This window comes from Octodon degus, unplaced genomic scaffold (assembly GCF_000260255.1).
Source record: "Octodon degus isolate 3935 unplaced genomic scaffold, OctDeg1.0 scaffold00007, whole genome shotgun sequence".
NCBI lineage: Eukaryota > Metazoa > Chordata > Mammalia > Rodentia > Octodontidae > Octodon > Octodon degus.
This window is the reverse complement of record NW_004524583.1, coordinates 21,449,466-21,460,423: the sequence shown is the minus strand read 5'-3', so window position 1 is coordinate 21,460,423 and position 10,958 is coordinate 21,449,466. Positions and strand designations below refer to the sequence as shown.

Below are 10,958 nucleotides of genomic sequence, written 5' to 3'. Positions count from 1 at the left end.
TTTGGTAAATGAGATGGCTTGGTGACATCTAGTTTGAAAATTCCAATAATTAACTCATGGACTAGAGGCTTCCTCGGGGAAAAGTAAACACATTTAATTCCTTTTACAGCCTAACAGTCCCAGTGAATATTGTTTTGATGTGGATAGTGATATGGTTAATGTATTCAAGTTGGAATTGGTAGAGAAACTTTTTGCTGAAGATACGGAAGCAAAAAATCCATTTTCAACTCAGGTATATGATCTTATTTATTTTGTATTAAATTTTATTAATGTTTAATATGAAGCAACTGGGTTTCAGTTGTTTAACAAGATGTTGCCGTTTTATAAAAATTCATGTATTTGTTGTCTTATAGGACAATGACTTAGACTTGGAGATGCTGGCACCATACATCCCGATGGATGATGATTTCCAGTTACGCTCTTTCGATCAGCTGTCACCATTAGAAAACACTTCTGCAAGCTCCCAAAATGTGAGCTCAACTACAGTATTCCAGCAGACTCAAATCCAAGAACCTGCTGTCACCACCCCCACTGCCAACACCACCACAGCCACCGCCACTGAGGAATTAAAAACAGTGACAAAAGACAGTATGGAAGACATTCAAATACTAATTGTATCTCCATCTCCTACCCACCTACCTAAAGAAACTGCTCGTGCCACAACATCACCATCATACAGTCGGACAGCCTCACCAAACAGAGCAGGAAAGGGGGTTATAGAACAGACAGAAAAGTCTCATCCAAGAAGTCCTAATGTGATTCCTGTTACTTTGAGTCAAAGGTATTTACACAAAACACAGTTCTTCTGTTTTAGCATATATGTGCAATGTTACATGATTTCTAAACGCACAGCAGTCCTTAAGGAACATGGAATTAATACCCAAAATCTGAATTCAAAGCAGTCTTTCAAAAACAATTCTAAATTACCTGTATGTTGATTTTCTTTAAAGTATATACATCATAGATCTCAATATAGAAAAAGTGTGAGAGTCTTCTAACAGCTTTAAGAATAAAATCCAGCCTGTAAGTTCTGTGAATGTTCAAGAACTGGCCCAGGCACACTGTGAGACTAGTCCTTGGCAGATGCTCCTGTCTCTGGGTACTCTTCTTTTGCTTACCTGTGAAAAGCTTCCAACATAAGGGTTCTTTCCAAAATGAGCCTGATAGTTTTTACATTCTTACTTACTGAATATCAGTATTTGCAAGCCTTTGAAGTTTTGTTGTGTATAGTTACTGGTTTAAGTTGCCTTTATTGTTTTTCATTACATATTTGTACATTAGCTATACTGTAGGTTAGCTGGGCTTTACTAGGCCTTTATCAAGAATTATATGGCATGGGGCTGGGGAGATAGTTCAGCAGTCTGAGAGCCTGCCTGGCAAGCACAAGGACCTGGGTTCGATTCCCTGGAACGCCCAAGGATCTATGCCAGCCACTGAAACCAGGCAGGAGGATCACCAAGCTGCATAACAAGACCTGGACCAAATAAATAAATTTAAAAAAAAAAAAAGAATTATATGGCGCACGCCTAAGGGAGGCTGCAAACAGGAGAGTCACTACGAGTCCGATCTAGTGGTGAGACCCTGAATACCCTGTAGACCCCTCCCTAAAAAATACAAAAATAAAAAATAAATAAACTTTGCAATTAAAAAAAAAGGGGGGCTAGGGAGATAGCTCAACAGCATAAGTGCCTGCCTGGGAAGCGCAAGGTCCTGAGTTCAATCCCTGGTACTGCCAAAAAAAAAAAAAAAAAAAGAATTGTTGCAAAACTGAAGATACAGCTTTTATGGCATGAAGCAGTTTTTGAGTAAATGTTTAGACATGACCCAATACAATTTCCATACGTGATATGTAACAGGATTTGACATTTTAAATTTGCAACTGAGAGGTTTATGAGAGAAAAATTGATCTTTCTCTACTGTGCCTAGACTGAACCAGCTATCAGCAGCATAGGAAAGAAACACTACCAGAACCTGAGCATGGCCTTTTTCCACTGCCTTGACCTAGGTGCTGGGAAGGGCCTGCCTTCTTGCCCTAGGAAATAAAATCTTGGGGCTTCACAAATTACTGTACTATCCACTAAAATTAGACTCTTGAGTTCCACTGTGGCAGTGGCCTTGACCACAGTAGTGATAGTAATATGTAGCTCAGTATCTGATGTAAAGCAGATTGTTCAATCAATGCTTGTTGGAGTGATCAGTGGACATAGTAATACAAAAGGCTGACCTGTGATCTACAGTTTACTGTTAACTGCCAAGGATGAGGTAGTTGAGTTTACTGAACAACTATTCTCCTTGGATGTTATTTGTCAAATCAGTGTCCACTATCAGGTCACTTGTAGCAGTTTTGTAATACTAATTTCAGTGAAGCGTGCACCAGACACTTTTTGAGAGAACTTTGAAGATGTATAGAGACCACCATGCCTTTCTAGGTAATTATTTGCAAAATCAAAGTGCTATACTAAGCCAAAAGGCTGCTAGCTTCAGGGCAAGGATAAGCCACTAAAAGTGCCACTGCTAAGATAACATTTACACATGCTGAGTTACATCCGTAAAGATGATATATAAGAACTCAGGAGCCTTGGTTGGGCACTTGCCTTTGTAGCATAGTACTTATGTAGCATGCGTGAGCTCTAGGGTAATCCCCAGTACTACCAAAAATAAACTGAGCCGACCAGGTAGCTCAGTGAATTAAAGCGCCTGCTTAGGCTGATGCAGGGGCTGGGGCTTCAATCTTGGCCTGCTGTGCTGGCCCCGTCCCTGAGGCACACTGAGAGGGCCCTTGAGACTGGGCCTGGTGGCGTGTGCCTGTAATCCTAGCACTTGGGAGTCTGAAAAACAGGAAGGATCGCACCAAGTCCGATCTGTGTAGTGAGACCCTGTAGACCTTGTACTATATACATAAAATGATAAATAAAGATAAACTAAAATCTACAAAATAGAAGAGTCAGAGTGATTTATCACTCACTTGATATTTTCAGCTACCTGAAATAGAGCCAGGGACCATTACAACACAAGGGGTTCCTAAACAACCATACTATATAAATCAATATACTTTGACCACTTATCACAATACTTCATTATTTATTATTAATTTAAATACAAAGAGCTGAGCTTTGATAGGGATCAATATTAAGGGCAAAGTTACAGTGAGAAGATGATGGGGAGGGGAACATTCGAGCAAGGTAGCTGGCAGGCCTATGGGTATGATATACCTGTCTCACGGGAACTTAGGCGGTGGCAAAATGGACTAACACATATTTATGTCTTATAAACTGAGAGACTACAAATGTGAGATTGTGTATTTCAGCATTCCCAAGAGTACATCACTGCTTTGACTGATTAGTTCTTTTTAACCTTCAGTAATGTCAGTTCTGTTTTATAAAATAGGGGTATGTATAGTGAAAAAACTTCCTTTTTTAAAAAACAACTTTTGGACTAGAAATACATAGTTCAGGGGTCATGCATTTGGCTAGCATGCTTGAGATCTTAGGTTTGATTCCAGGCACTGTGAAAAGAAATTTTTTAAAAAGCTTTTGCTTAGGGCCGGGGAAATGGCTAAAGTGGATAAAGCGCTTCCCTGGCAAGTGCAAGGGCCTGAGTTCAATCCCCGGTTCCGCCAAAAAAAAAAAAAAAAAAAAAAAAGCTTTTGCTTAAAAGTGATAAACTAGCAATATGGTGAGTTCTTTTGTATATTTAATGTTACATTCTTAAATGTTGGAAACTAAAGCATTACACATTTTGTTTAAAAGAGTTCATTGGTTATGTTTTAAATTTTTAACCATATTTTAATATATAATTTTTTTTTTTATTTTCTAGAAATACCATTCCTGAGGAAGAACTAAATCCAAAGATACAAGCTTTGCAGAATGCTCAAAGAAAGCGAAAAATAGAACATGATGGTTCACTTTTTCAAGCAGTAGGAATTGTAAGTGTGAGAATAATGTATCATTTTTCTATTATATTTCCAAGTTATATATAGGTAATTTCATCCAAACACTGAAGTTGTATTTTAGCAGTTATATATTGGACTTTCTTACTTTGTATATACTATTTCTTTGAAATTTATGTAATGAAAAAAAATATTATGTCATGGATAGATTTTTGGTGTAAAAATGTCAAATAGTATGTATATATTTTGAAGGAAAAGTGATGATCTCCTGTTGCTCTACTCTCAGAATCAACACCAGTCTCATTTTCTTCCCTTTATGTTATTTTCTCCTTATTTTAATGGAAACTATTTTAGGGTAAGTGATTGCTGGTGTAATGCACATTGATATTTTCAGACCAAAATAACTGCAAAGTATTTGTGGCAATAGTGGATGGAAGAGAGAAAATTCAAAATTGGGGAGCCAGGCATAGTGGTGCACATCTGCGCTACATAGGGAGGTCAAGCCCAGCCTGAGCGGCATAGCAAGACCACTTAGGGCAGTATGGCTTCAAACTTACGCTGATTGCAAAGTTTCTAATTAAAAAACTTTAACATAGTAAACTTGAAGTAATTTTACTCTTTCCAGGGAACATTATTACAGCAACCGGATGACCGTGCAGCTACTACATCACTTTCCTGGAAACGTGTAAAAGGATGCAAATCCAGTGAGCAGAGTGGAATGGAGCAGAAGACAATAATCTTAATACCCTCTGGTTAGCTTATTCTCTCTCCTAAACATCTCTCAAAGGCAGTTATGATACGATTCTTCCTTTGTGTAGAAGTTGTACCACCCCAAGTGAGAGTGATTTTTGGTGTTTTTTATTTTATTTTTTTATTTTAGGAAAGGGTCTACAGAGTGTTCAGGGTCTCACTGCTAGATCAGACTCCTAGCAATCCCCCTATTTACAGCTTTCCAAGAGCTGGGATTACAGGTGTGTGCCACCACGCCCAGTCTTAATTGCTGTCTCAGCAGGCCCTAGGGGCGGAGCCAGCACAGCAGGCCCAGGAATCGAACCCTGGCCCCTGTGCCTGCTTAAAGGCACTTTAATCTGCTGAACTATTTGGCTGGCCCTGATTTTTGGTTTTTAGCAAGATGAAAAAGAAATATTCATCTACTGACCATAATATAGTGATTAATAATGTCAAGATAGGACTTCCTTTTTTAGTCATTTTCTTATATCTATATCTGGGTGCTGTCAACATTGATAAAAGCTGAAACTTCATTTTAAATTGATACATGACTTCGTGCCTTCACTGTCTCCTGTGACCATTTCTGACATAGCACAGGTAATGCTGCATAGCATCTGTGTTGACATGGTGCCTGGTTTCTGCTCCAAAATATAAAAATGCTCCAAGAAGTTCACTTTATTTTCCATAACACCTAGCAGAAAGTGTTTGATAAATTTAATGAATACTTAGGTGTCTCTTTATTTTTCAGATTTAGCCTGTAGACTGCTGGGACAGTCAATGGACGAAAGTGGATTACCACAGCTGACCAGTTACGATTGTGAAGTTAATGCTCCTATACAAGGCAGCAGAAACCTGCTGCAGGGTGAAGAATTACTCAGAGCTCTGGATCAAGTCAACTGAGCATCCTCATAATCTCATTCCTTTTGTTTTTGCTTTTCCTCCCCTTTGGACACTGGTGGCTCATGACCTAAAACAGTCTATTTATATTTTCTATATCTAATTTTAGAAGCCTGGCTACAATACTGCACCAATGTGGAGTTCAGTTTTGACCCCCTTTCTACTTCATTTACATTAATGCTCTTTTTAAATATGTTCTTGATGCAAAATCACAGAAAGCACATTTTCACAGGTCTTCGGTATTTAATCCATCATACTGCAATAGCATCATTTAAAAATGCACCTTTTTATTTATTTATTTTTGGCTAGGGAGTTTGTCCCTTATTGAATTATTTTTAATAAGAAGCCAATATTTTTTAAGAAAGCAGTAACCTTTCCTCATGATCACAGGCAGTTGAAAAAATTTTTAATTCATTTTTTTCACATTTTATGTAAACAGTAATGCTTTGCCAGCAGTATACGGTAGCCACAATTGCACAATATATTTTCTTAAAAAATACGTACCAGCAGTTACTCATGCAATATATTCTGCATTTATAAAACTAGTTTTTAAGAGGAAATTTTTTTTGGCCTATAAATTGTTAAACCTAGAACATGACCTTGTTAATCTTATAATAATGATTCTTAAATGCTGTATGGTTTATTTAAATGGGAAAGCCATTTACAGGATATAAAAAATACACGTATATCTGGAAGGTAAATGGCATTTATTTGGATAAAATTCTCAATTCAGAGAAATCATCTGATGTTTCTGTACTTTGCCAGCTCAAAAAGAAAACAATGCCCTATGTAGTTGTTGAAGTTTATGCTAATATTGTGTAATTGATATTAAACCTCAATGTTCTGCCCACCCTGTTGGTATAATGACATTTTGAACAGACTGTAAACAAAAAAATCATGTATTGTTAGTAAAATCGCCTAGTATGTTAATTTGCTCAAAATATGATGTTTGGTTTTATGCACTTTGTCGCTATTAACATCCTTTTTTCCTATAGATTTCAATAATTGAGTAATTTTAGAAGCATTATTTTAGAAATATGTAGTTGTCATAGTAAATATCTTGTTTTCTCTGTGTACGCTGTATAAATTTTTCATTCCTTTGCTCTTTGTGGTTGGGTCTAACACTAACTGTACTGTTTTGTTACATCAAATAAACATCTGTGGACCAGGCCCCCTTTGATCAGCGTTTATAGTTTAAATAATACCACCTCATAAAGTTGTTTCCCAACAGTTTAAGTACTTTATGAAAATCACGTTGTACATTTCTACATTGCTCTTATTGCCATCACCTTAATGTATGCTGTTTCTAAATGTCATGTTAAATTAAGATAAAAACATGATACACATTGTAAAGAGTGTTTTTAGAAAAGATACTTGTCATTTATAAATTTATGAGCCTATTAAAGCATAAAACAAAAGTTGATTATTTTTAGTATGAATGGAACGAGTGAAGAAAATCATGAACAATATAATCACATAATGTCCTAAGGGTAGAGGTTTCTCTTAAGATGTTAATCTAGTTCCATTAACAGATGAACAGTTCAGGATTGAAATGACTTTGCTCAATCCCAGAAAGTAATAAATGGCAGACCAAAGATTTATTTTAGGTCTTCTGACAATACTGACAATATTAAATTGAGAATAAGCCTTTTGTTTTGTTTTGATATTATATTTATTAAAATAGCTTTTATTCTGTTTCTCCTGGTTTTTTTAAGATGGCTATATTTCCTTTACATTCTCATTTTTAAAAAATCAGTACTTAGTTCCGCAGCATATATACTAAAAAAAAATTATACACCATATAATATTTAAAAATGAGAAACTACAATAAATCTCTGTACTTAAAGGTAGCAAAAACCTTTTTTTAAAAAAAAAAAAAAAATTTTTTTTCTGGTAGTGGTAGGGATGGGCTAGGAATCAAACCCCAGGGCCTTGTATGTACTAGCTAGTAAGCACCCTAGTACTGAGCCACACAGCTGACCCTAGACAAAAGCTCAGTGACAAATTACATAGGACTACAGCCTTAGATGTCATACACACTGAACAATAATGAACTAAGCTGCAGGTCTCAGGATGGGTGTCAGGATGAACATGTGATCACCTGAAAATTTTGGGACAATACTAAATTTTCAATCTAAAATTTTGGCACAATATAAAGTATTTCTGTATATGGTAACACACTTTCACAGGTGACATTTACAGAATAAAGCAGTTGCTTAATAGTACCAGGTTGCAAATAAAAATTGTGCTTATTTAGCAAAGTAGCTTCAGGTGAAAAAGTTTGTATTCAGTTTTCAAATATTAGTGAATAACTAGATTATGTAATGGGCAAGAGTCTTGGAAATGACCTAAAAGAGCAGAGACATAGAAGGAAATCTACAGAACATCAGGAAAATGAACAAGTACCAACTGCTCTACCACTCGGAAAACAAGTCCAAACTTGATAGCCATTCCAGACGTCCTCCCAGCACTGGGCATCCTTGCAAATCTATAATGCCTTTACCCAAGGGGTGAAATGCTGCCCTGTAATTCTGTAATCCCAGTGTATGCTTACCCCACCTCTTCTCCAGTGCTGTTATGAATGAATGAATAGTATTTCCATCCTACAGGATGTATAGCAGAGATGCTTAGCGTATTTTTTCCATTTGTTCGAAGCTAACTGTTAAGCTTAGAACTGACAACAGTTACTGAGAGATTACCGCTGTGAGATCCAATGTTAACAGATGAAACGTTAAAAAATTAATCAGTGCATACTAGACTTAAGCATTTTGCATATTATCTCACAATGTCAACACTCCTTCCCCATGAATTGGTTTTGTATTTTGTTTTGTTCATTTGAAAGTCTTGGAGAGGTGCCTAAGGTTCAGCGATTTTTGAGCTGGCCACCAGTGAGTCCAAAGTCCTTAGTGCCCCAATAGCTGCCCCTGCAAAACCTCGTTTCCCCACTGTTACCTGTTCAAGTGAGAAAGCCATTGAGGCAGCAAAACTGGGGGCCCCAAGTCACGTCAAAGTAGTAATACTACGCAGGTCATGGAGGCGATGATATCCTAAGTGGCAGGAAACTCGGGTTTTTGAAGAGCTGGTAGGTGGGTTTTCAGTTTGAACTTGGGATTCAGATCGCTAATTCGGGAGACGTGAACTCCCAGGTAAAGGGGGTAGCGTATGCGAGGGACCTCGCTATAAAAGGCGCCGGAATTTCCTGTGGTTCTGAGCTATTAGACTTTACTAGCATAGTGAATATGTTTAGGCTTGAATAACTTAACACCTTTTCGAAACGTGATTCCCTCCTACAAACCTCTAAAGAGGTCTGAAAGATAAAGTTATTGTGAGGAAACAAATATTCTACAAGTTCCAAGTTTTAATGCAGCACTGTCCAAAATAACTTGCGAATAATTTTCAAGCTAAACTTTGGTTATGTAAACCATTACAAACATTTGCTAGCTGGAAACCAAACCAAAGAGTAAAAATAACTTTATGGGAGTGCACTGTTTTAACTCTGCCTCTTATCACTTTGCTTATATTTTTCTTATATTTAAATAGCGCTGGACTGTTGTCCCGCATCATTTCACACAAAATTGGTCCAGTCTTGTAGAATTTGACTGATACGTGCTCTCCCCGTGAGATAAACGCTGCGCCTCACCACAGTCCTTCCTACAACGCTTTGTGGAGCTGTTGTGTGCGCTCCTTTCAGAGGTCTGCACGAAGTTTTGTTCTTACCTGTAATGGATGATTTTTATCCGAGACACTCGATCTCCGTATATTATTTAATTTCCTTTATTCCCGTGTTGGCTCCATTCCGGGCGGAGGGGAAACAGGTGCCACAGGACGGGTGCGGCGGGACTCGCAAACCGCGGGCAGGACCAGGCTGCCCTCTGCCCAGCCGGCGACTCTGGCAAAGAGGACGCGAAACCCGAGCTGCAGGGAGCCGCCCCGACCCCGCCCGCCCGCACACCCAGGCCCCGCCCCGGTACGTGCTCGGGCGCAGCTCCCCAGCTCGCCCCGCCCGCGGCGCTCGCCCCCACCCTTGGCCTCCGGCCCGGGCTTTGGCCGTCGTGGCCGCCGCGTGCGCTGCGCGCTGGGCTGCCCTGGGGGCTCCCGCCTACGTGTGCAAGCGCACGTGCGAGGCGCGGCGGGCGGGGCGGCGCCTTTTGTTTCCCGCGCCGGGCAGGTGTGAGTGAGCCCAGCCGGTCCCCAACTTTCTGATGCTGTTGCTCACTGCGCTGACCTGGGCAGAAGCATTTTTGATGCCTAACACCACCATATATATCACATATACGTCTCATCCAATCCAGTAAAATAGAGTTAATTTAAAGGTAGCCCTCTTAAGATACCTAGTTTATTTTAAATAGCACATTTTGAGATATGCTAATTAATTATGTGGACCTACCAAGTGGTTGGTTTGGCTTTCTGGGTTGTTTTGTTTTGTTTTGTTTTGTTGCTTGGATTTCGAATTTATTGTCTGTAACTCCTAAGACTCCTTTAGGAGGCAATAACCATGTTGGACAGAAAGGGTAGGTATGACTTCTTAGAATACAAAAAAGCTTGGAGCCAAAGTTTTAATCTTTCATACTCTTAGTTTGCCAAAATGGCCTGGTTTTATGTCAAACACGAAGACAGTTGAGGACGGTAACCCCGCGCTCAAGCCCAGAGCCTCGGCGGTGTCGCGCTGCGCGCTACGCAGGTGCCGCCGGGAAGCAGACCGCTAGCTCTCCACCCAAGTCTGCTTCTGAGGGAACAGAAACCTCGAGGCCACTGTCCACATTAGCCCTTTGCTTTTGCACCTGATTAGGTTTCTGTTATGACCGTTTTAGGACCGAGCCAATCTGGATGTGGATGACGAGTGACCTCTAGGACTCGGTCTTTGGGACAGTGAAACACCATGGAGTGAGTAGGGGACGAAGAAGCAGGACCGTTCAGACGCTGCGGGAAGGTGTGGTGGCCTCCCTGGCTTTGGTTGCCAGCTTGCTTAATCTCTCCCTCCTCCCACGCGTCCCGCCCCCTCAGTTCTTGCCTGGGTTTCCTCCACTTTCCCTCTTATCTATCTGCCCCCATTCTGCTCCCTACACTGTTGCCAAACTATTCTAAAACAAAACTCTGAAGACGTTATTTTTACATTTAGCATCCCCTCAAGAGGAAAAGGCTAATGAATGTAAAACTGGTTGCCCCTGGGGGTGGAATACCAGAGGACTTCTTACATAATTCATTCCTGTTTCTTTGTGATGATTTATAACAAGTCCGATTACTTTAACAGGAAAATGACTGTTTACCTTTAGTAGCTATTAATTATTTTAAGATGGGAATTCCATGCTTATATCTTTGATGCTGAGGACAAAACTGTGACGAGTCTGTGAGATATATAGTATATGAACATGTTTACGATTTTTTTGTTTTTTGTTTTCCTGCTGGTATTCTACTGATAGAAACATAGGCGACACATTTCTCA

General features: G+C 39.4%; 1 protein-coding gene across 2 annotated transcripts in view; it reads left to right on the top strand.

Moving 5' to 3' along the window:
* The window catches only part of Hif1a (hypoxia inducible factor 1 alpha subunit), a 49,649-nt gene extending 42,961 nt beyond the window's left edge, over positions 1 to 6,688 (top strand). For both annotated transcript variants that reach the window (XM_004624804.2, XM_023703009.1), the window contains exons 11-15: positions 110 to 232; positions 354 to 781; positions 3,817 to 3,925; positions 4,515 to 4,641; positions 5,367 to 6,688. In XM_004624804.2, coding sequence (XP_004624861.1) covers positions 110 to 232; positions 354 to 781; positions 3,817 to 3,925; positions 4,515 to 4,641; positions 5,367 to 5,518 — 939 coding nt within the window. In that variant the 3' untranslated portion in view covers positions 5,519 to 6,688. The remainder of the gene's footprint in view (positions 1 to 109; positions 233 to 353; positions 782 to 3,816; positions 3,926 to 4,514; positions 4,642 to 5,366) is intronic.
* The last annotated feature ends 4,270 nt before the right edge of the window (positions 6,689 to 10,958 follow it).